The sequence below is a fragment of the Lagopus leucura genome, unplaced genomic scaffold, assembly GCF_019238085.1.
Source record: "Lagopus leucura isolate 7727_CA_CO unplaced genomic scaffold, USGS_WTPT01 Super-Scaffold_100002, whole genome shotgun sequence".
In the NCBI taxonomy this organism is placed as follows: domain Eukaryota; kingdom Metazoa; phylum Chordata; class Aves; order Galliformes; family Phasianidae; genus Lagopus; species Lagopus leucura.
In genome coordinates, this window is record NW_024962263.1 from 69,148,073 (window position 1) to 69,173,541 (window position 25,469).

The 25,469-nt window shown below is 40.4% G+C and overlaps 2 protein-coding genes across 3 annotated transcripts in view; one reads left to right on the forward strand and one right to left on the reverse strand.

Moving 5' to 3' along the window:
• Window positions 1-117: 117 nt before the first annotated feature.
• MTERF3 (mitochondrial transcription termination factor 3) lies at window positions 118-15,805 on the reverse strand. Its single transcript, XM_042870106.1, has 7 exons — window positions 15,328-15,805; window positions 12,558-12,710; window positions 11,732-11,921; window positions 6,061-6,208; window positions 4,740-4,811; window positions 1,748-1,909; window positions 118-367 (listed from the first exon to the last, which is right to left on the reverse strand). Exons 1-7 carry the CDS (start codon window positions 15,626-15,628, stop codon window positions 173-175), a joined length of 1,221 nt encoding a protein of 406 aa, XP_042726040.1. The 5' UTR covers window positions 15,629-15,805; the 3' UTR covers window positions 118-172.
• A 195-nt stretch (window positions 15,806-16,000) lies between these two features.
• Window positions 16,001-25,469, forward strand: part of PTDSS1 (phosphatidylserine synthase 1) — a 28,100-nt gene continuing 18,631 nt past the window's right edge. For both annotated transcript variants that reach the window (XM_042869691.1, XM_042869692.1), the window contains exons 1-4: window positions 16,001-16,214; window positions 21,314-21,405; window positions 22,884-22,928; window positions 25,084-25,208. In XM_042869691.1, the coding sequence (XP_042725625.1) occupies window positions 16,036-16,214; window positions 21,314-21,405; window positions 22,884-22,928; window positions 25,084-25,208 (441 nt within the window). In that variant the 5' untranslated portion in view covers window positions 16,001-16,035. The remainder of the gene's footprint in view (window positions 16,215-21,313; window positions 21,406-22,883; window positions 22,929-25,083; window positions 25,209-25,469) is intronic.

Sequence of the window (25,469 nt, forward strand, 5' to 3'; positions counted from 1 at the left end):
CTCTTTTTAAATATACTTTTAAGTCTCCGTAAACATCACTGTAAGCCTTTACTTATGAAACACTTGTAGGACGTAATTAATTCTTAAACAATAAGGAAGTTGAGACCTTGAAAGAAGCAGTTTTTAAGAATGTTTATTTCATAACTTTATTCCTTTCTACATGTGTTAATAATTAAATTGTTTTTAAGAATTTTTCAAAGTCCTGCATGGAGGCTTTGGCAATCTCTGTACAAAACACCTCATCAGGTAAGGATGCAAGCTGGTCCAGGGAGATGTAGCCGGGTTGAGTTGGGTCATACTGGGCTCTTCCCAAGAATATAAGAAACATATGTCTCTCTTTGATTCGTAATAGCTTTGAGTTGAAAACCTAAGAAAGCAGAAAGAAAGAATCCTAAAATTATAAAAGAGAATCTTTTAGGTAGTCTAAATTTCAGACTTTAATGAATCTAAAATAAAACATTCTTCAGGCAAACTGGAGCACAAAAACAGATAATTTACATCTTTCCTCCTCATTTTTGTCAACCATCCAGTAGTTCGTATTTATATATAAAATTATTTAAATTCTAGATGAATGTTTCAATATAACATGCTGAGATGCATACACCAGGAAAATCAGGGAGCAACACAACTCTCTTGAGCATGATACTTAGTACATTTATATAAGATAACTTCATGCTATAATTCATGGAATCACAGCCAAAGGAGTGAAGAAGACATTTGGAAACAGAGAAAAAGATTACCGAAACGTTTTTCCTCTATTATCAGGAATGCTTAGATTTAGATTAGCATTGTTATGGGGAAGAAATGAAGAGCTAACAACCACAGAACAGCGGCAGCAGAAGGGGTGAATGGCTGTATCTTCTTCTATAACACAATCAAAAGGCACAGTGCAGTAGTTCAGAAAATCCGTCTGTTTTCTTTCGCACAACAATGTCTACCTTTGAAGATATTTGTCACAAAAAGAACTGCAGACTATCAGAGGGTGAAAATAATGGTGGAATGAATTAGAGGAACACATATGAAAGAAAAAAAGTGGGGAAAATGGCAGGATGCAGATGTATCATGTGTGGACAATGTGGGAGTCAAAGGGACATGGCCAAGCCAGAATACATAGAAACTGAATTGCCCTAACCCTGTCCTGAAACCCCTCACTTTTGAGGATAGGAGAGAAGAGATGGTTGCAGTTTTGGCTACACAAAAAACATGGAATGGAAGAAACCCTCCACTTTCTCTTCCAAACAAAAGGAACAAAAATAACAAGGTGAAGCACGACAAAGCCACAACAACGTAACTGAGAATGTAGTGAACAAGACTTGTGATCACTTACAGGTCAAGTAAAACAGAAGCGAGATACAAACTGGAGATATAGCAACCATCAGTGTCAGGTAATGGTAGATGTAGTACATAACAAGGTAAGTAATAAAAATCCAAAAGAGAAGTCATATTTCCCCCACACAATTTTTGCTTTTTAGTCAATCCTCAATAGTTGTTGAGTTGCCAATAAAAAGTTATCTCAAATAGAGTACAAGTCACATAAAAATAGAAGAATTGTATGTCCTGTATACAGTGAGCCTCCACTTTCACCAAACCAGTAGTTCAGAAAACCTACTTGTCTTCTCTTGTACAGCAACATCTGCCTTTGAAGATATTTATCACAAAAAGAATTGGAGACTATCAAAGGGTGCAAATGATGATGAAATGAATTAGACTGTGCAAATAGCACCTCCAATTTAGATTAACAGCTCACCTGAGGAAAGCGAGTAAGCATGTTGTGGGGAATGCCCATTATGTTGTGCAGGTAGTCAAATGTCTGCCTGAGTCTCTTTTTACTTGCAGTTAAAATCTTGGGGGTTTTAAACGCAATCTGCTGAACTTCGTTACGTTGAAAACCAAATTCAACTTGACAAACCTGAAAAAGAGAACAATATTCAAAAGTCAGATACAACAAAGTTAGCTTGTTTTAACATGCCAGTGAAATAAGCTAATGTAACTCTTTTATTACACAGTAATATGAATGCAATCCGTAATAATCTAATCCTTTGAAGTCAGGGAGCATGAACTGTTCATCACCCCTGGATTGAAGTACAATTTGTTTATAGAACATTCTTGAAATTTAGATTACTTGTGTGAATGCTACCTATTTTACAGTTTGTCTGAGATATGAACCAAAAAAACTCCTGTATCTTGGTATGCATAGCAGTTACAAGCATAAAAATTCTCCCCCAAGAGCTTTTCATCACTTCCAATACCAGACTTCCAAAAGAGACTGACATTTTAGTTGTGGAGCTGTTGAACCCAGTAAAACACAGTATTCAAAGTGACTACTTTTGTTTATGTGTTATTTCTTTTGCTAATGTATTCAAGTCATATTTTCTATACTAGGGACTATAATTTCAATCCTGAACTCTACTGAAAGAGCTGTGCAAAACAGCTCTTCAGTTCATTTTACAGTTGGTTCACATCTAACGTAAGATGTCTTTTTCAAAGCCTGCCTTGACTTTAATTATATTCCTCAAAAGGAAAATAAAACACATTTTTTCAATAAAATCGTGAGAACTCCTCCCAGTGTGCAGGCAGCAAGCAGTTCAGAGTTGTTGATCAAGGAATTTAGCATCCAAGAGCATCTCATAATTCAGCCATTTCTTCTATCCGAATGTGACATTTACAAGGAGCTTGCTTTCAATCATGTAGTGGGTATGCTTGCCAGTTTTTGAAAATCCACTTTGAAATCCAACTCAGGTACTTCTTCACAGCTGGCAAAAAGGATGATGCTTTTTGTTTGTCCAGTTTGATGTGACAACACCAAAGCTCCTTTCCAGGATTTCCTGGCAAATGCAAAGCAAAGGGTCTGGAATCTGGGTTTTGAATACACCTTTCAAGATACCTTTGGCAATTGCTTCCAAAGATGACCGTAATCAGGTCTGCCAACTCCTGATTCTTTTTTATCTGCTTTATAAATATTTCCTTATCATGGAAATACTAACCAAGACAGCAGTCACGTATGAAGGTATGTGTTTGCACTACAGAGGTGCTTTCCACAGATCTGAGTTGGCAGGGGTAGCTTATTGCATTAAGAATTACAACTGAAAGTACGGCCTGGTCTTAAATCAGTGGAGATATATGGCTGGCTCTACTGCAGAGTTAGTTCTGGCAAGTCTCTCCACCTCGTCTTTTCTGCGCTATGAAACTGAGCAACAGTTTTCTGGACATAAATAGGGAGCTCAATTGTAAATTGCTTTAAGTGTTCAGTTAAATACACTTAATAGTCAGTAATTCTCTACGCCACATGTTAATTTCCTTACTGTGCAAGTCCTAGCTGTTACCAACACACTCTATGTGATTCCCCCAACACATCCTGGTAATACAAACTTTCCTGTTTTATTCTCTCAATGAATCTCAAATTGTGCTTGATGAGAACTTCAGAGGATTGAATAATCTACCCCTGAGATTGCTTAATCCATGTTAGCATGTCCTGACAACCAGTGTCGATTGTAGCACTTGTTTCTAAGCTGCAGTGAGGGATAGCACCGGATCACTTGCAAATGCTGTTAAATGGTTACACTTTGTGAACGCTGCTTGCCCACCCGAGGTAAGGATACACAGGTCAGAAATCAGATTCTGAGTTGGATTCATCCAACCTCCCCAAAAGATGATGCTTCTAAGTGTCAGTAGATTCCAACATCAAGGACCTAGAATTCCTCCTCTTCTCTCTACGTGTTAAAAGTAGGAATGCTACAATAACAACAATACTTTACACTTCCTTGTAGGTAGACAAAAGATAGTTACCAAGAACTGAAAGTCTCAGAAAGTGCATTCATTGTAATATACTGACTCCCTAGCCTGTGGAAACAATGTTCGTTAAAAAGAAAGCACTATTAATTGGAACAGTCTGCTACTTTCCAGTCTCCTCCCTTACCACACACACATTTCAGATTGCAAGACTCCCAGTGCTTAATGGCTTCAGAGTGGTGAGTCTGTCTGAAAAATTACATATTTTAATTCATAGTTATGCATTATAGGATAATGGGATTTCTCAAATTGTTAAACTACATCATGCTGTTTGGCCTAGCAGCTTTACAGCACAATAATTAAACCAATACACAGTGACATTTTCAAAGGGGAAAGGAGTCCCTGTGGGTTTAAAGTTATTTACCCAACAGTTGTTAATAATGACCATCTGCTATCAGACAATAGGTGTCAAATGGACATTTTGGCACACTAGCTACCTGCCAAGAGGAAAATAATCAAAACCACATTTCTTGCTCCTAAATCTTCATAAACAAACTAAGTTAGCAAAACCCCATAGTAATTAAGAAGAAAAAAAATAAAAAAAACCCACAACCGAAGACCAAAAGAGCCCAAGGAACAAGCTGCATTTTTCACTCATTGTAAAGGAATGGGTAACAATTTGTGTCATCGGATAGCAACTTTTGGCAGGAAGGGAGTCAGATGAAGATTCTAACCTACATCAGAACAGAACAAGTCATTGTTCCAAGTATGCTGTATGCTTGCAAACCATAGAGGAAAAGAAGCTGTTTGACAGAATGCTCAATTATTTTCTGTGCTCCCCATCTGTCTTCCCCAAAATTATTTCATGACCTTTTTTTTTTTTTTTTTTTTTTTTTTTTTTTTTTTTTTTTTTTTTTTTACAGGATTCTCCTCTAGGGAATTTTATTTTCAGTCAACTCTTAAACTATGTGGATAGGGAATATACTTTCAACATCTACTAACAAGCTTACCTGAAGATTCTCTTTTACGGGCTCTAATTTGCCAGTCAGCAGCCTAGGAAAACGAATTACCAGATCCTTTGTCTGCAATTAGGGAGAACCCACAGACAGAAGAAAGATTATTATTGACAGCATGCCTACAAACTTATCCATGAGGGGAAAAACTTTATTTTGCAATTAGAAAAGGAACGAACTTTCACTTGCATTTCATTAGAACTCTAATACAAAAATGAGTAAATTCTTTGCATCTTGATTAAATCTTCATGCAAAATCAAATGTATTTTTTTGTTATCCAAATGAACATGACTGTAGCCACTACAAAACAGATTGGAAGACAAGAGTAAAAGCATTCCCCAGAAGAAGAAAGCATACTGAAGAGCTCTTTCTCGTTCTCAGTGCTTGAGTTGTTTCTCTTCATCTCTTTAAAAAGAAATAAGCAAAACAAAACTACCTGATAGAGGCTATAAAAGAATTTTTCAATTGCAGTACTTTATCTGTCCCCTTCAGGACCTACTAACACCATAGTACTATGGAAATAAAAGAAATTACTCCATGTCTCCTGACTCATGGGATCACTTGGAATCCCCCCCAAGTACAAGGCAGGGACCTCGCACCTGAAGCCTGGAAGGACCGAGAACAGGCACTGTGTCAGCTATGACTGTTTAGCTAAAGAAGCAACAGAAAAACACAAGATTCTGCTTGAAAGCTAACATTTATTGCAATCACCAGCCATTGCAGGAAACAACTAATGCTGCCCACTCATTCTAGGAAGCTTAAAATACTAGTTCTCGTCAAAATCTCAAAGCATGGTGCTAAACCTTCTAAGCACCTAACATGGTAGCGCTCTGAGAAGCGGTCTCAAAGATTACTCTCAGTGAACTGAGCACATGACAGTGTTTAGTTTGATTTGCATTTGGAGAATAGACTATTTTTCGCTGATGAGTTAAGATACAGTAAGTTAAGTTACAGTATCTTGAAGAAACAAAAACAGAGAATCTGCTCAAAGTTAAAAAGATGCATGCAGTTCTCAGCAATGCATTCAGCCCCATGAATCACCAGGAGTAATAAAACTGGGTACACACGTGCTTGTTTGACAGTATCCTACAGCAGATCATCTTCAAGCACTGTATGATTCAAGCCCTCAGGATTTTTGGAATATTAGACACCCTATTACATTTTTAGAAGGTTAAAATCACATTAATAGTCCTGTAATTCTCCGCATTACATGGGCAGTGTCACTAAGGTTTGTGATGACAAACATAAGTATTCATATTCTAAGGCAGTTGAGATGTTGCTGACAAGGTACTTAAAGACTTCAGAGTACAGTTTTTACCTTTTTTACGCTGAGGCCAAGTTCATTTTTTAAGAAACCCAGTCTGTTATCCAATCTTTCCACTGAAAACAACAGCAAATATGGAGCTCTTGAGACCATCTGAGTAATTTCTGCATTACCGAATTTTTTTGATTTTAGGTAAGCCACTCTAGAAACAGAACAAAAACAAAATAAAATCCAGTGATGAAAATTTTACTGCCTTCATTTATTCAGTACTTGTTTAAATTCCTCAGTGATATCTTATAAACGGACAGATGTTCTATCATTAACATGCAACTCTGCCAAAAATAATTAGAAGGAAATCTGCAGTTATCATAAAAGCAAAATACCATCCCTCCCAATTAATTAGAAGTTAAATAAACCTCAGAGCAGAATGTCAATACTGAAGACAGATTTTAATTCCTTCCAGCTGTACTTTAGCAGATAACTATGTTAACCTACATTTAACTACCAGCCTGTCTCCTAGATTACAAACACATTAATAGATCATCATAGGATACGGACAAGAAGATATACACAGCCTGTTGCTATTTTAATGAATTCCATTTCTACTGCTGAAAGAACAGAGTAATATACCTCATACATCTCCGTTTTGCCAATAACACTGGAGAAGAAATATCACACAACAATGCCACCTGTAAAGACATTGTCCAAAGACATTCCTAAATCAGCTGTTCTGTTACAAGAGGTCCCTACTTTCAGTCACTAGTCCAAGGATTTTAGTTATAAAACATCTGCTTGTCAGAAAGGCGAAGGGGCTGACTGATGTTTTTATATTTAACAAAACTATCTTTCTTTCCAGCTCAGATCTTTTTTTTCCCCCTAACTTCATTGAGTTTGATGTGCAGAGTATGCTTGGAGGCCTGTAACTAGCCGTGATCCCCAGGGGTCAGTACTGGGTCTGGTCTTGTTCAACATCTTCATCAGTGACGTGGATGAAGGGATAGAGTCCATCCACAGCAAGTTTGCTGATGATACAAAGCTGGGAGGAGTGGCTGACACACCAGATGGCTGTGCTGCCATTCAACAAGATCTGGACAAACTAGTGAGCTGTGCAGGGAGGAATACAATGAGGCTTAAGAAGAGCAAGTACAGAATATTCTTCCTGGGGAAGAATAACCGCATGCACCAGTACAGCTAATGGGCTGACCTGCTGGAGAGGAGCCCTGCAGAGAATGACCTGGATGTTCTGATGAACAACAGGTTGGCCAGGAGCCAGCAGTGCACCCTTGTGCCCAAGGGCAATGGTATCCTGGAATGCATTAAAAAGAGCGGCCAGAGATCAAGGGAGGTGATCCTCCCCCTCTGTTCTGCCCTGATGAGGTCACATTTAGAATACTGTGTCCAGTTCCTGGCTTCTCAGTTAAAAAAAATACAGGGATCTCCTAGGAGTTCAGCAGAGGGACACAAAGATGATAAAGAGCCTGGAGCATCTCCTGTAAGAAGAAAGGTTGAGTAACCTGGGTTTGTTCAGTCTGGGGAAAAGAAGACTGAGAAGGGATCTGATTAATGTTTATAAATATCTAAAGGAGGGTGGGGAGGCAAACAGATGAGGCCAGGCTCTTCTTGGAGGTGTGTAGCAATAGGACAAGGAGTAATGGTCTAAAACTTGAAAACAGAATTTCCATAAAAACATGTGGAAGAACTTTATGGTAAGGGTGACAGAGTACTGGAACACATTGCCCAGAGAGGGTGTGGAGTCTCCTTCTACAGAGATATTCAAGACCACCTGTGTAACCTACTATAAGGCACCTGCTTTAGCAGCGGGGGTTAAACTCAATGATCTTTAAAGATCCCTCCCAACCCCTGAAATTCTGTGATCCTGTGAATTCAGTGAAAATGAAATCCTGTTTCAAGCACTACTGCAATATTACTGAGGGGCCTAGAGCAAAAGTTTTATGAAGAGCAGCTGAAGAAACTGGGATTGTTCAGTCTGGAGAAAAGAAGGCTCAGGGGAGACCTTATTTCTCTCTACAACTGCCTGAAAGGAGGTTATGGTGAGGTGGGGGTCAACCTCCTCTCCTGCATAACTAGCAATAAAACTAGAGGGCACGGCCTCAAGTTGTGCCAGAGGAGATTTAAGTTGGATGTTAGGAAAAATTCCTTCTCTGAAACAACAGTCAGCCACTGGATTGCGATGCCCAGGGAGATGGTGGAGTCACCATCCCTGAAGGTGTTCAAAAAATGCTGAGATGGGAAAATACAGGGTACAAAAGAGACATGGTTAACCTATGTGCCACCTGTATGGGAAATCACAGAATCACAGGTTACAGCCTGAACCAGTGATTGAGCACCTGGTGAAGGGACATAGCCAGCCCTAAGAGCACAGGTGGAAGCAATTCACCTGTTTGCCCAGAAGGGGGGACCCTGGGCCTATCCCTCCATAGTCACATTTAAGGGCTGGCATCTGCAAAGGAAACTTCCCTACTTGGAGACTGTCACCTTTGGAGTGTTGTGTGAGCCCTAATCCTTTGAGAGCGATAAAAGATTTCTTCTTTATTACTAAACTGTGACCTTTCTTGGGTGATCCAAAACCGGTTTAAAGCAGCTATATCTGCTATTGCCTGTCCTTACATCACCATTTACTAAGAACTGTCCTACCATTTGAAAAGGTTTGCTTTGAATACAGACATTCAGAAACACAAGCAATTGTTGTTAGATGAAAATTGGTCATATAAGAACTGATTTGACAGCAATTGAGATACCGTCTAGACTGCAGAATGTTCTGCAGAAGCAGATATTCTGCAAATGATGCTTACTCCTAGAGTAGGAAAAAAAGAGGCTATATTAAATTATACCTTTTTGAGTGAAGAAGTAAAAATACCTTCCAGTCACTACATCCTTTTCTACAAAGTCTCAGAAATTAGATCACCACGTGCCAAAAAACTCTACAGAACAGACTCAAGAATAAGCTCCAGAGGACCAATTCTTAACTAAGAAGGCATCTCAACTCAAAGAGTAGCAGCCTAGTCTCCAGGCAATACTAACACTGGCTACAGTAGCTTCAGAGACTGAGAGATGACAAGGGAGAGAAATGCAGGACTCAAAAATAATTATTCCTTCATAGTTTATCTCATTTTTTTGAATGCTGCAGGTTGGCTGTGCTGTATTTCTTCTGTTTTTCAAGGCTTTACCTGTCAAGCATCTTAAAAACACAGCTAAATGAGCAGTCAAAAAACCAAAAACTTTCAGTTGTTTTGACTCTTTTCCTTTTGTTTTCTATTAACAAGTCATTAAGATTCACACTTGAAGCACTTCTGGGCAATCTGGAAAGGCTTTTAAAAGGGGGATAGCAAGATTGTAATCAGCTGACTCTAGAAGATAGTACATTAGGGAACAGTCATTCAATCTGACCAAGGCTAGAGATAACTTTGTGAGTATTGGCACTAAGGTTAGCTCTCATTCTTACTGCAGGGGTCAGCAGTTCTATGTAGCATGTTAAGAGTTTTAAGTCATCATTAATAATTCCGTAAAAACAAAGCATCTGGTGCAGCTGCAGTACAGACACTGATTTGCAACTGTCAAATTATTATGAATTATGGAATGTTTTGACTTTTACAGTGTTTATCCGAAGTCAAATGCCAAATCTATGAAAATTTGTGTTTTGTTTCCTGGCAATGTGGAATCCATAGCAATAAAACATTCCAGCGTGATGTAACCGATACCATGTCCATCTGTGATGGAGTGTTTATATAAAGGTGATACTCAGCTTTCAAAAGACAGCTATTTGAGACATGTTCAGCCTCTGTGGAACACTTACCTTAAAGTTAGTGGAAAGGCATTCATCAATGCCAATCTGGGATAAACTTACTGAAAAAAAATCAGGCTGTGGAATACGAATAAGAAATTGGATTGCCTCATTCAGCCCCAATCTCACAGACTGCCACAGAACAGTCACTGAAAAACGGATCTAACTTCACAGGTGAGTTACAAAACTTACTGTAGCAAAACCTACTCTCTTCTGGAAAACTTAAGTAACTCACACAATCTCAACTCAAAGACTACTGCTGAAAAATCAGCTAGGTTAGTTTTGCCTACCGTTTCTAAAAGGCCACTTAGTGAATAAGCAGATGGAAGAGCAGAAGAAAAATGAGAAAAAAAGTCAAGTCTGTGTTTGACGTGAGAATGTTAATATACCTGCTTCCATAAAGATGTACTTTCACAGCTCAGTCTTGGAAAGTTATTACATACATAACCCAACCAGACAGAGGTTTTTTTTCCAATTTCTAAATAGTAGGATATTTTGAGTTCTTTGCAAAGCATGTGTGTATGTACATGAGTTGTTCTGAAAACAAAAAAAGTGTTCGATTAATGCAAGCCTCCTTGACGTACTTTTGACATTGTGTCCATCTCCTGCAATTTTTCTGGTCTATAATCAACACATCTAATGAAAGTATACATCAGAAGAATTCAATCACTCCATTTCAGAATCTAACCCTTACTAAAGATAGGCAACAGGCAAATACAGATGAATAAAGAAAGCTAGAATCTCTATGGCTACAAGATAAATCAGTATAGCTTGGTGCTGGTACCTTGAGTATTTCATAACTTAATGGTGTCCCACCTGTAAACATTTGGAAGGAAGCAGTAAAACACCAGAATAAAGAGAAACTGTTTCTATCCATAAACCAACAAGGAGAAAGACTGGAACACAGTTACAAGTCATCACATCAGCACTGTGGCAAGGAACATTCGCACAGAAATACATGCTCCAAACCTACATTCAATTACTTTGGCTAAATGAAGAACTAAAAGCTCTTTTTTTTGAGGAAAGAAATATATTTAAGATAATACATAGCAATATCTTTAGTATTTTTAATTTGGGATATTTAACTTCAGGAAGGATTTTGTTTAAAAGTGTTTAAAAGGTTTCCTGTCACAGATACAAATTTCATCTTTAAAGTTCTAGAAATAATACTCCAAAGCTAACAATCTAAAAATACTCAGGACAGACTTCTGTGAATGAATATTCACAGTTACCACCATTATGTCATTATATCTCTAGAAATGACCAGACAAAGAATTGTTAATGAAATAATTACTGTTAAAGAAGATGTTCCACTGTTGGCAGAGAACAGGTTATACTATTAAACAGCTTGATTCAGACAACTAACCAACCCAAAAACCTAAAACCAACAAAACTGGTAGACACAATGACAACTTCCAACACAAATCCCATCATTTTACAAGTCATGCTGCTGGAGAAACAGGTGTATATACATACATTTTTCTTATTTCTTCAGTGCTTACTTTCAGACAAGTAGCTAATATATTCAGAACAAAGTGTCTTCTGAAGCATATGTAATCAAGGGGCAGTCTCCTTGTTAAGTCAGTTCCAAGTTGCTACTAAAAGAGACACTCTTTTCTGTTTATTCTCCTTTCTAAAGTATGTGTCTCATCTTTTTATGGAGGTACGGCTTTGCATCTTGTTAAGTCAGACTGAAAACCTGAGCAGTAAAATTTGATACGATGGTCAGTTTTCAAATGCATCGGAGCACTGACTTATGACACCACCACCATGTGTTAATGCTGACTGATGGGAAAAGGAACGTGGAGCCAGGAGCTGAATATATGTGGCAGCAACACACGTTCAGACAAGCTTAAGCCAATTGGGAAACTTCAACCCTAAGGCCTTAGCACCATGTTGATATTTTATATCATAAAAGCATACCTGGTTTCTAGAGCTTCCAGATCTTCACCAAGGATGTATGGATTTTTGGTTAGGAACGGTCCCAGCTGACTGTCTTCTATACCCACATCCTTCAGAAACAGAAGTATTTTAGTTATATCTTTTTCAAAGTCCAAGGTCAGTAAGAGTTGACCTGCCTTTTGACGTTTCTCCACTTGAGATAAATCAACTCCTAGAAACAAATAAAATGAGAGACTGTTTTAATTAAACACAGACCTGATTTCCTATAAATGTTTCAGAAAGTCATGCTGAAGTTTCTAAGGAGTAGTATGTGTGTATATATTTTTACATATATATATATATATATATATATATACATACATACATACACACACACACATACATATATATAAAATTTTCCCCTTATTTAACATACCTTGCTGAACACACGAAGGTTGTATATTATGGAAATGTTCCAGATAAAACAAACAGACTGTTTTCAGACTCTTTTGCTAAATTTGTTTTCTGAAGAGAGATATCTTCAGTGAATCCTGAATGTGAGAAATTGAGCACGCTAGTATGTACCGCATGCAGAGACCTGTCTTGTTGCACAGAAATATGTACAAGGAACTCCTAACTCCATTACATAAGGGAAGGGGACAATTTCAGTGAAGTATCCTTGCTGTGTGACTCATGCACAGCTTTTTCCATTCACTCTGCATAATATTCTGCTGCCCTTCTTACTGGTCATCGTTTCCACAGCCTGAAATGTTCAAGTTTACAAAACCACCAATAAGATCAAAACACAAACTGCAGAACTTTCAAAGCTTCAGACACACAGAAAACACGTAAACAAAATCACACACACCTAGGTGGACAAGCTTGGTCAGGGTTTCTGAGTGATCAACATAATCTCGAAGTGTGGAAGACTGAGGAGGAAGAAGTGGATCTGCAATGATCTTCACAGCTTCTTCCTCGGAAATCTCCTCCAAAGCAGATGAAGGTGGAACATCATCCCAGTCTAAGAAATAAATACAGAAGATTACGGTGCATTTTGTGAATGACAAAGCTGCTCCCCTCAAAGGCTATGGAGATCTCCTCAAATCCATCTCAAAAAGCAACAACATTTTTTGCAAGAAATGAACAGCAAATCTATTGTTATTTGAAAGGACATGCAAAAAGATTCTGCTCCCAGTTTTTGCCTCTGTGACATTTCCTTGTCACTGTCCATCAACTCCTTGCTCATAACGCTAAATCTGAGCCAAATGCCCAACAACCCTGCCTTCAGCCTCCAGCTTCATCACTGCAGACAACAGATCACATCACTTTATTGAAAAATACTTCTTTCCTGTCTTCCCAAATACATTTTTGCCTGATCAAATCCAGACCAAAAGCTACTGGAAAGATTATTTTTAATTACCTGGTAGGTCCACTGTCTTGCACCTCTTTTAAATACAGTGCTTGAACTGCAGTTGTTTTTAACTGTCAAGGTATTTCACAGACACCTTCAATTCAGCTATCATATCTCAACCATTAGAGAATAACTGCTGACTGCCACCACCTCTGACAGCTAAAAAATTCGAGCTCCATTCCTACTTATTAACATTCCCAAATAAGCACCATTGTGTTTGCTCCCACTCACCTGTTCAGTCACAGAATTTGCTCTCTTTTTTGAAAATATTTCCTCTCAACTCATCTATTTCTCAAGTGACAGGAACTTGCAGCTGGCAAATCAGAATTGTTATTTTGAAGGCTGTCCATCAGCATTCACCTCAATTGTTCAACTGACTACCGATCAGCAGCACTAATTATTAACTCCCCTGGATGGGGATTTTTTGAGTCCTGTACCTTAGCGCAATGACTTCCTACACACTTGGGTGAAACTCTTAAGTGGCAAAAAACACAAACCTGAACTACAAAGACAGGTTTCAAAATAAGCAGGAAGATGCTATTGTTCTAGGAAGTGTTGCATAGACTAATTCAATTGTTGCAGCTCTTGCCACTTCAAAGCCTCGGCAAAAAAAGCCCAATAAAACATTTTAGCAACACTTACATCTTAAACAGTAATAAGAGCACTCCAGGAGTCTATATGGATATGATGCGTTTCCATTCAGGAACAAATCAATATAGACTACAATTCATTCTTGTATCACAGATGCACTTTTTTTTTCCCCCCCCACTCAAAGTTCTTTAAACTTCCTATCATAAAATAGATCTCAAATTAATAAATCATAATTAAAAAAAGTATAAGCTATGTCTCTCCTATTACATACTGCCAACTGGGCAAACTGCTCCACATACTTGCACAACAGTAAATGTGCCTGCAGATCAAATCTGGCACGTAAACAAACTGTGCTGCAGGTGCAGAGACATATAAGCTGGCTGACCTGTCAGATCTGGTGCTGTGCTGTTTCCAGAACCAGCTGCACAAATACACAGGTCTCAGTTGCAGCTCTGAGCCACCCCAAAAATAAGCTCTGTAAGATCCAAGCTGTCTGGGCTCAAAGCTGAATCTGAATATATAAGACTGCTTTATTACTCCAGATCATGTTTCCTCAGCATACTGACATTATTTCCAGATAACAGTATTTTTTATTTTTACATCCTCTCTCAGACATGAATATAAAAAAAGGCCACTCTGAAAATATTTAGTAGAGAAAAGTGAGGCAGACAACACCAAGATCTATCTCCCTCAAAAGACAATTTGACAAGCACTTCTCATTATGGCAGTGCTTCACACTTTGTTGCCTCCTGTTGCCTACTCTGGACCAACTCTCAGTGTTGCGTGAATTGCTTTGGACTGCTTTCCCCCACCCCTGCTCAGCTGCTGCAGACAGTTATGAAAACAAAATGCCTTCAAGGATCTGCTCCAACCCACCACATTACAACTTTATTTTGGATTAGCTCAATTTTTGGATTTTGGATTTATATGCTATGGAGCTGCAGCAGGAATTCTACGTTAACTATGGGAGTAAAACCAAATGAAAGTCAGGAAAGCCAGATAAATGTAAGAGCTGCTCTGAAAGTAACGCCTCCTATTTTATTTTGTTGGCTTGCAGTGTCAGAGGTGGATATTGATGATATGGCAGGAGATGTTGCACCTTCCCACCGATATTTTGGTACATTTTGTAGCTGTGTGACAGATGGCAGCAGAGAGGCAGTCTGATAGAATAGCATCAGCAGAAGTGAGGAAGCAAAGGCCCGTCACTGAATTCCTCCACGTGAGAAAAAATGGCATCCATTGATATGCATTGATGCTTATTGAATGCTGATGGAGAACAGACAGTGGACATGAGCACAGTGAGGCAGTGGGTGCTGCATTTCAGTGGTGGCAACAGCAGGTCAACTCCACTGGTGTAGATGTTTACATCTACATGTAGGCTCTTCTTCATCACTGCCAAAAATGCATAGCTAACAGTGGTGACTATGTTGGAAAACAGTGTTTTGTAGCTGAGAATTTGCCCTATCAAATTGTTATTGTGCTCTTCGTACCTATTGTAGTTTGCATGGAAATAAATAGCAGGTGTTACTTTCAAAACAACTTGTGTACTTCAGTTAAACAGGTCAGAAAAGAAAGAACAGAATAAAAAAGAGCGCCAACAGCAATACTGAACGCAGGACTCCCTGAGGTCTCTTACCTTCATACAGTTTGGCTGCGCTCAGGTCAGAGACCGTCTCTGGTGCCGCCTGCTCCTGCTTTACTGCTACAGGCAGGCTGCTTCTGGGAGCACAGGCCTCGCCCTTGGCACGGGAGGGCCGGGCATAGTCTCCTACAGATACATGCAGCCTCCACGGAGGAAGCCTGCGCCCAGAGAGCAGCGCAGGCAGCGGGGCCGCCCCACAGCACGCCCGCGCGGCGCCGCCGCGGCTCCTCAGGCCCAGCAAGCCGGCGGCCCTCAGCCAGCCGCAGCGGGCGGTAAGCCGAGCCCACACGGCCATCCACCGCCTCCACGCGGTGCTCCGCGGTGCACAAGAGGCGGAGGAAGGGAGCGAAGCACGCTCACCTCACCCACGGGGCAGCATCACAACCCCACTCTCAACCCCCATCGGCCTCCCAGCCCAGCAACCCCTGCGCGGGGCGGGGGGGAAGGAGGAGGCGCTCGGGCGAGACCACTCGGGAGCGGGGAGAGGGGCGGCAGAGGGGAAAGGGTCGTCCCACCGCTTCCACCAGGAGGCGGCTCGGCTTCGCTCCGCCCACCCTCCGCCTTCTCCCGTCGCGTGGGTGAACGGCAGAGCTGGGTCCGCCCCTCGGCGCGGCGGGCGCGGCGACTTTCCCCTCGGCGGCGGTGTCGCCGGGCTCGGGTGGGGCGGGCCGGGCCGAGCCGAGCCGAGGGGAAGGGGTCGAGATGGCGGCGTGCGTGGGGAGCCGGACCCTGAGCAAGGACGACGTGAACTACCGCCTGCACTTCCGCATGATCAACGAGCAGCAGGTGGAGGACATCACGCTGGAGTTTTTCTACCGGCCGCACACCATAACCCTCCTCAGCTTCACTATCCTTAGCCTCATGGCCTTCGCCTTCACCAGGTGTGGGTGCCCCTCCCCGCTCCGTCCCCGCGCCGCGCCCCTGGGTGAGGGGGAAGGAGAAGGGGGGCGCGCGGGGCGAGAGCGGGAGCTGTGCATGCAGTAGCGGGCCGTGTGCGCCGTGCTCTGAGGGAGCCCTGCGGGGAGAGCCTCCTCTGAGGGGCCGTTCTCTGCCGCTGCCCCTCCTCGGGCTTGTCCGCCGTTCTGTGGCTTCCTTTACGGAAAAAAAAACGAGTGTGTGCTTTGAGCAGTAGCCAAAAATGGCTCTCCTTGGGCTATCAAGGAGCTCAGCGATGACATCACCAAGTAGTAAATTACCAAGTGTGCAGCGGGCAGAAGTGGCTGCTTTGTGCTGTCATTTTCATGTAACTTCTGAGGGTAATCGCACGTGGACTTAGGCCCCTGTTCTGGTAAGCCCGGCCACGTCCTTTCCCCACCACAGGAAAAGCTCTGTGGGTTTCACTGCTGCACTCATTTATGGTGATAAAGCTGAGAGTGGGTACAGGTAACTCCAGGAGCCCCGTTTGTAAACGAAGTGTGTAGCAGTGCCCTCCCTGGGGTATGTTGCGCTGCTTTTCCATGTTGCCCATATGTTTTGTTCCTCCTATTGGGTGGATCTGGGGATGTGATGGCATTACGATCCTCCCCAAAGCAATGTCATGCAGCCTCTGATAGAATTATGGAATCATTAAGGTTTGGAAAGGCCACTAAGATCATCTCCAGCCAGTCTAACCATCAACCCACTTCCACCATACCCACTAAAACCACGTTGCTCAATATCACAGAATCGTTGAGGCTGGGAAAGATTAAAAGTGATTCCTGTGAGGTTCTAACTAAACTAATGCATTGAGTTTTGGACTCATTGATGCTTTAGTGCTGTAGTATGTATTTAATCTCAGGTTGCAGTAGCCTCGTTGATTATACTCTGCCTTTGACAGTGGAACATCATTATTTATCCCTAGGGTTGTGATACAATTTGGTGTGTCATCTGTATTAAAGATTCAAATGGGTAGGTTCTATCAGCCACAGAAGTAACGATCGTGCCTGGGCTGGGCTGAGAAAATAGCATGAGGAAGTGTAAAAGAGTGTAGCAGCACATGGCCCTGAGTGTGTGTTTTCTTTTTGTATTTTCTATATATGGCCCCAGTGAAGGTGTTCTTGATAAACACTTGTTCTATTCAGGTGGCAAGATTTTAGCTGAGGGTGACTGTCTGAGAGATCTCTCTTTAATTCTTAAATTAGAGGTATGTTTCTATGCTTTGGTATGATGTTGAATTAGGAATCTTTCCTATGAGGGCCCTATTTCCCCATCTGGTAACTCGTCCTGTTGTAGGGCTGATTTAGGTCACATTATCTAATTTAAGTCAAATTTATGAGTTATTAGGGAATTCTTATCCAAATAGCATTCTGAAGGATTAATGGAATTGATCGCTCACCTTTGGGAGAAGAAAGGACTTTTACCTTTAATTCTTCCAAGTAGAGGATGAGTCAGCCAGCAAGCTCAGAACTACAGAGTCTTCATGGCCCTTGGAATATTTCTTTAATATCGTGGTGGTTACTTGTTCCCCAAGAGGATTGCTAGCTTTTATTTCCATTTGTCTTGGTAGCTTTCTAACTGACTTCCGTTTCATTTTCTTCTCCCTGTCTGCCTTTCTTCTCTGCCTCACTTCCTGTGTTTAAGTACCATCAGCTTCTCTTTAACTCTTCTCTTATTCTCTTCAGGGGTTTTGAGAGTTACTTTTTTCTTTGTTTGCTTTCTTTTGTGTTCATTTTTTTTCCTCCTTTTCTGCTATCTCCAGCTGTCCCAGGAGTTTTTTAAATGGGGGTGATACCAATGTGCTGCCTCTGTTGCCTTATTTGGAACACTACCCAAACCATATGTTCTCTTTGAGAAGCTGAGATGGAGAGGGAATAGTACCCAACATGCTATCAGTGTGTGTTCCCAGCTCTCATCTTCCTACTCCCACCAGCTTACTGTGTGAATCTGCAGTGGCTGCATTTGGATTTCTATCTCAAGGGCTCTAAGGACTGTTAAGATGTGACAGATTCTTCTTCTTTGCTTCCTTTCTGCTGTCAGTTGTTCCACAGCGCCCCTGATCAATTATATTAAGCAAGGGATTTTCCACAATACATTCATCTTCAGTAAATTATTTTTGTTTTCAGGAACTGCAGTGCAGGCAGAGGAAATTCTGCTTCCTTTGAAGTCTCTCTTGCCTCTTCTGTAATTGTTCAGTGTCAGGAATACAAGAGGGTTCAGATCAAATTAGAAAATACTTTTCCCTTGGATGCAGCAAGCCATAATGTGGAGGCTCCCTTGGGATCAATGAGAGTAAGATGATACTGACTTTGAGCTGACAGTTGATGATGAAACTCTGCTTCAGATAGCGGTAACGTTCTTGTATTAATCATAATCCAGAGAAAGAAGAGTGTTTTTAGCTTCTCCATTTTAAAGTGTGGAGTAGTGGGTTATCTGTTTTTAAAGCACATCCTTCTAGTGCCTCTGACAATGGCTGCAGCTGCCTTGCTTGTTTCCTGTTGAATGAGCCAGACAGCGGCTCCTCTGCTTCCAGGCTGCACCCCAGAGCAGAGGAGTGGAGTGGCTCTAGCTCTCCTTGTTCTTTCCCTCCCTTGAGAAAGGAAATGGTGGCCCTGCAGGAGGGCTGCTGGAGGAAGGACTGAGGGAGGTGGCAGACTGGCAGCTTCTAGCGTGATGTGCATGGCTTTATAGGAGCAGGAACAAGACCTGTGAGGGTGTTGATCTGTAGTTTTTTACATCCCTTTGTTCAAACTGGATTATTATGGATTTAGGTGCATTTTTGGAAGACTCTCTTTTTTCCTCCCACATGCTCTAAATTTAGTGCTCTAACTATTTTTATTCCAGTTCAGTGTCCTAATTTTTTTTTTCTTATGTGATAACGTTTTATGTTTTTGTAATGGGTTAGTTTATTACAGTGCTCTGGAATGGGGAGAAGATCAAGAGAGAGGAAAAGATTGTGCAGATATGATACACTTCGTGTTTTTTATTATTTCTGCAGAAAGCCCCAGACTTGAAAAATACATTTGTGAAGTGGGTTTAAGCTGTAAGAATTTTCTTCTGTCCTCCCACACAAGCCTCATTTGTGCTGCGTGAGTGCTTATATTTCAAAGTCAGCATCAAAGTTCCTAAGGCGAAGTGAAGAGATGATTTAGCACATTTTCCTGATTGCAGCTTGTCGTGATTGCCTCTTTCCTCTGACAGTTATTTTGCTTCTCTGTTTCTTTTGGTGTTCCCCAAAATAACTCTTCAGGAAAGCGCTGTAATTCTTATCCTAACCATCTCCTGCTGCTGCCTGCCTTTTACCTGCTTCTGGCAAGGAGATGGGGTACCTATGCCTCCTCAAAGGTAACTCCGACCAAAATGAAATGCTTCTACCACTCGCTTGGAGCGAGAAGCGGTTTAACAGTTCATGCAATATCTCTCTGACACTCTTTTCTCCCTAAACCAATAAGATTAGAACAGCTTTCCTGAGACTGAGTGATACCCTCAAAGCTGATAAGCAAAGGTGAGGGCCTTGGAGTGAGAATCAATTGATGTGATCACAGTGCCCTTCAGTTCTTATCTGGCTGCACTGAACTGTGTGCTGATATGACTTCAGGAACTTCTTATCTCTTCAAAAAATAATAAGGAATCCCCATACGTGATGACACCAGTGACAGCATGTGAGTGTGTGTTATCTGTGTATGTTAAAGCAGGAATATGGCTTCGTCTGAGGCTCTGTCTGGAAGTGCTGTGGATAACACCAGGCTTTTGGGGTTGCCAAGGAAGCCAGAGTTAGGGCCAGGAGCTCAGGATTCAGCCTGTGCAGCACGACTGCAGGAGAATGACTGGTGTATCTGCTGGTGTATCTATCTGGAGTCAGCTGGTTTGAGAGAAATGCTGTACGGAATCCCAAAGGCCTGCAGAGGAACCATTCATGTTTAATGCACTTTTTCCTGCCATACAGATGAACTAACGCAGTGCTTAAGTGCCTCATGATGGTGAGGGTCTGCTATGGAACTGTTGAGGTGCAATTTTGAGGGAAAGGAAAATAATTTGGCAAAGTGAGAAATATTTTATGACTGTAGTATATATCTAAGGTGGAACACATTTATGCTGCCACAGATTCTTTGCTGAACCATTCAGCCATGTGCCAAATGCTCTACCAGGAAGACCTGTAGTCCCTCTAACATTGACTGGGATTTTTCTTTATTTATATCACGTACTGGGAATAAATAAAAGGAATTATTTAAATAGATAAACTGACCACAAGTACATGAAAGTACCACGATAGTAAAACTCGGAGTAGTACTAGCTGATGCATTGTTAAATATTACTTTATATATTACTAATAATGTGCTTATAATTATAGTTGGAAGTTTTTCCATGCCTATTACTGAAGTCTGCTAGAAGCTGACTGCTGATGAGACTTGGATATGTTTTTTTGGTCATCTCACTGCTCTATATCTTTTTATTTTCTAACAGCTTGAGAAGAAAGAGGAGCTCAGTCAAGTGTGCCTTGTTATTCCAAACTGAATTCTTAGATCTCTCTTCTGGCTGTAATATGACAATAGCACAAATGTTACCTTGTATTTCATTCAGATTTATGGCTTAATAGATCACAAAGCAGGTTAATATTTTCCTCTGGTTCTTTTAAGTTCAATTGTGTCAATGTTAAACGCAGTACCTTGCCTCACACAGCCTAGAAACTACTCTGTGGGCTTCCCCCAGCCCCAGCAGAAGGACTCTCTGGGCTGTGACTAGGGTACAGGAACCTGGGGCATTATAATATTAAATGCTGATTATAATAATTAATTGCCCTGTCCTGGCACTTGCACCAGGTATTTGTCATTGGGAAAAGGCCATGGGAACAAAGGGGATTGCAGAGACCACGAAAACAGGGATAGCAAGAAGTGCAGTGAAAGTCACTCAGTGCAATTCTTATCTTGACTTGGTACTTAACCAGCATGATTATTTCTTGTACTTTTTTCTATGTAGTCTTCATTTAAATGATTATATACTCAGTGTCTTTCAACTTCAACCTTAAAATGACACTTTAACACTTTGATGCTCTCTGTCTCTTCAGGGATGATTCTGTCCCAGAGGAAAATATTTGGAGGGGTATCCTCTCTGTGATTTTCTTCTTTCTAATCATCAGTGTTCTAGCTTTTCCCAATGGTGAGTAAGGTTCATACATCACTTTTTGCAACACATAAATTTCTCTTTATTGCCACTATATTTATTTTGATTGAAGTACCTCTTTGAAATGTATTTTTTTTTTAACTTCTGAATTCCTTTGTATTACAGAACAGTCTAAAAATGGGTTGCAGTCACTCTGAGGGGAGATAAGTTATTTATAGCTTGTCTTTATCTAACAAGGAAGTCAGGTTTTCAAAATCAGGGTCCATATTTGCAGGTGCACAGTCGCAGCTCACAGTTGCTAACAATGCTGCCAGCTCCTTAAGAAATACATTAAATGAATTTACCTTTACTTTTAGCAGTGTCATTCTACAAATTCTTAAAGATGTAGCACAGTACATAAATCACCTAGTGATAGTTAAAAGCCACGTAAATCATATTACAGTGTAAAACCACAGTTGTTTGGTAGAAATTAAAGGCAGATGAAAGTTCTGGTAATTGTGTGGGCAGCAGAAAGTGCAAAAGGGGCAAATCATTTGGGTGACAATCCAGTGGAAGAAATGGCATCTTTCCTGATTCATTTCTAATTTTTGCTTCTTGTCTGCAAGAGAATAATTATTGTGTCAACTCCAAAGAATCTCAGGAGTGGCAACATCCTGAAACAAGTGAACAGTGATTGTGTGCACGACTGCTTTGTAGTTCAGGGTTGGAATGTATTTTTCTTGTGTTTGAACCTCATTAATTGATGGCTTTCAAAAAGTAATCCCTGAAAAACTGAATGTCAGAGAAAAATGAATTTCACGCTTATAACTGTGAAAGAGGGATCCTCAGCATGCACTGAAAATTCAGCCACTTCTTGTGACCTAAATGTGTAATTCGTGTCAAAGTGGAAATGTCTAAACCAGACTTACCTCTTCTGCTTTTTGGGCTCTGAGGTTTTTGATCAGTCAGTGTAATCATTGTATTGTCAGTGTAATCAAAGTCAGTGTAATCATTGGTTCTAAAGTATATAATAGTGGCCCTGGTAAAGAACACAGGTGCTTTAAATCCTATTAGATGTCTAGTATTTAGTCTGCAAGTTCTTTTTATATGCCTGTTTGTTAACATTTTGTAGTCATTAGAAGCTGAGCACCATTTTTCTTTGCTAATGCACAAAAAATTGTATTTGATGGTTTCAAGCCACGTGTTAGCTGTGGTCTGGAATCCAGATTGGGGGATTTTTAGCTGCAATAAACATCTGCTAAGCAAATAGTATATTACTGTTTTGGAAGCAGCTCCCATTAAAATAGTTGAACACTTTGTCTGTCCTATTAATAGGCAGTGTCTTGTCCCTCTCAGTTCTGCTGCTGCCATTGTTTTTTTTAATATACAGCAAGGATCCCCAAACTTCATGGCATATTACACACCTTGATGGAGAATTTCTCAATGTTTGTGCCAAATCTTCGTATGAGAACTCAGAAACAGATCATGGCACTTATGGACTGTCTTGTAATAGGCTTTTTGTTTACTATTTACAGGGCCTTTTACACGCCCCCACCCTGCAATATGGCGAATGGTTTTTGGTAAGTTTGTCTTCCTAATTCATGTGGTGCTTCTGTGGGACTGATAGTCCCCACGCTTCCCCCCAGATGAGATGAATAGGTTTGTCATGAAATATAATTGTGCATTATACTTCTGTGAATAACTCTTCCTTCCCACTTCTGAGCAATTACTGATAATCTGTTCTTAATTATGTTGGGAAATGTCAGTGGAGTTTCTGTGTCAAGATGGTGTAAATTAAATTGTCAGAAAAGGAGCATTCCTTCTAATCAGGACGCAATAGGATTACAACAAAGAATTCTGTTCCCTCTCTAACACCATTTCTTCCCACTCTAAAAAGTTTTTGTAACTATTGTATGAGCTAGTTGACTTCTGACTAAATCCAGTTCAACAGGGCATTTCTTTTCATTATCTACAAAATGTGCTATTCCTTCATTTCTTACAAGGCAGAGTTGTGCAGCTCAACATACATTTGTATTCCTGATGCGTTTGTTTTTTGGGTTTTTTGTTTTGTTTTGTTTTTTACTCTTTAGCTTTTCCTTTCATAAAATTAGTGTAAATATTAATTGCATTTATAGTTGGGGAAAAATATTTCCATTAATTACAGGAATCAGAGTGAAATCCTGATCCTTAAACACGTGAATTACATGGCAAAAGCATAAGAAATTGTATTTGTACATAATTCAGAGTTCACAGAGCATAGCCTAGCTGTTAAGCTTGCTTACAGGGAATTAGGCACATTTGCTTTAAAAGCTGACCCCTCTTTTTTTATTTTTTATTTTTTATTTTTTATTTTTTTTTAAGGAATTGTGAATACTTCTCTCTCAGGCCACCTTATGTAGCTAAAAATAAGTAGCTTCCAAAATTAGTTGATTACTCATCTGTTGACATTGAGGGGGTACTGCTGATTAGATAGTACTTAATGAATCCTGATGGTGGTGGGGGAAACACAGGTCCTACTGCTCCCTTCTGAGCAAATATAAAGTAAAGAACATTCTCAGAGCCTCTGTACTTCTGGTGGAAAAACTGCAAACATTCAGGAGCAACATTTTCCCCTCTGTAATTTTGCTTCTTCTGGCCTGAGGTCTCACACCTGTGCAGTATGTGAAAGGCAGGAGTAGCACCTTGGTGTTTTGGGATTCATCCCACCTGCAGGCTGTGCTCATTCCAGTAGTTGGGCATCTGTGTACCTGTTGTGTTTTCAGGATGTGCTGCAGAGGGCAGTATGTGCTTCCTGTACATGCACGTGCACTTGAATGGAACTTCTCTTCCATACTCTAGCAGTTAATCTCTAGTTATATATATATATTTTTTTTTTCTGAAGAATTGCTATAATTTATTTTAGATAGAAGATATTAAGTTTACTCATGTTAATTTTTCTGCCTTCCATGACATTACCACCATGACATTGCAGGACACAAGTAAGTTTGAGTATTAGACTATAGAACTAGTGCTAGTGTTCATGTAGATGTAGATGTCTGTGAACTTGTGAACAATGTAAAGATGTATTGCCATAAGCAGCTTCGTCTACCCACAGGTCTATGCAGGACTCTATTTAAGTTCTTACAAGTTTTCCTTCTTTTAATAAAGCTGTATTTTGGCATTGGGAAGAAAGAGGAGGTGTTCCCAAATGCGGTAGTATTTCATAGTGTATAATGGTGTAAAAACGTATCATTATCTTTATATTGAGAAGATTGAAACAGTAAATTTTCCAACTGGCAGAACTAACTGATCATGCCAGTATGCTGGTTTATGTTTGTAGCTACTCTGTGTTGTAAGCACAGCTCAGAATTGCCAGGTGGAATTAATAAATTGATCTTTGTGTTGGAAAAAACCAATCCTGTGATCCTAATCTACCATTTACTGCCGAGCTATCTGATCACAGGCTTGTGCAACTTGTGCTGAAACTATCTAGTCTGATTTTTTTTTTTGTCTGGGTTTATACAGTTGAATGTATATTATAGAATGTGAAACAGGAGGTGGTATGGAAGAAAGGCTGAATGCTTAAAGATTACCACCTGACTTGTCCATTAGGTTTTTGGGTGTGTAACTGCTGTGTGTAGAAAACTCATTTGTGCAAACCAGGCACGCATTGAGTATCTGTTGTAAGGCAGTTTTTTGGACTCTGTGGCACTAGGAGTTTTATGTGTGTGATTCTAAAGCAAAGTCTTTTTGCAGGTCTCAGTGTGCTGTATTTTCTGTTCCTGGTGTTCGTGCTCTTCCTTAACTTTGAGCAGGTAAAAGCAGTCATGTACTGGCTGGATCCTAATCTTCGGTATGCTACGAGGGAAGCAGACATTATGGTATGTATCCTTGGCATTTTATTGGACACTTTGGCTACTTAAGTGTGTTTTACCTGAGTGGGAAGGAATGCATCTTAATTTGCTGACGTTACAGGCACAAACCTGCATTGCAAAAGAGGGTGTGAATGATTGAGTACCAGAAGAGAGTTATTTTAGGTAGAAGTAAGAGTTGTTGGTTTACCCTTTACTGTCACATCGAGTTACTTCAACTGAGTAGCATCTCTTTGCTCTGTGTTTTGTGTTTTTCTGCACTATGGTCAT

What these genes read in the sequence shown, in the direction of transcription:
- MTERF3 (XM_042870106.1), bottom strand. Translation starts at nt 15,628, where the DNA reads ATGGCCGTGTGGGCTCGGCTTACCGCCCGCTGCGGCTGGCTGAGGGCC. An exon ending in TTGGCCTCAGCGTAAAAAAG is followed by an intron (nt 4,812 to 6,060) that starts GTAAAAACTGTA and finishes CCCTAATTGCAG; the next exon opens with ACAAAGGATCTGGTAATTCG. An exon ending in CCGTAAAAGAGAATCTTCAG is followed by an intron (nt 1,910 to 4,739) that starts GTAAGCTTGTTA and finishes TCTCTTTTTCAG; the next exon opens with GTTTGTCAAGTTGAATTTGG.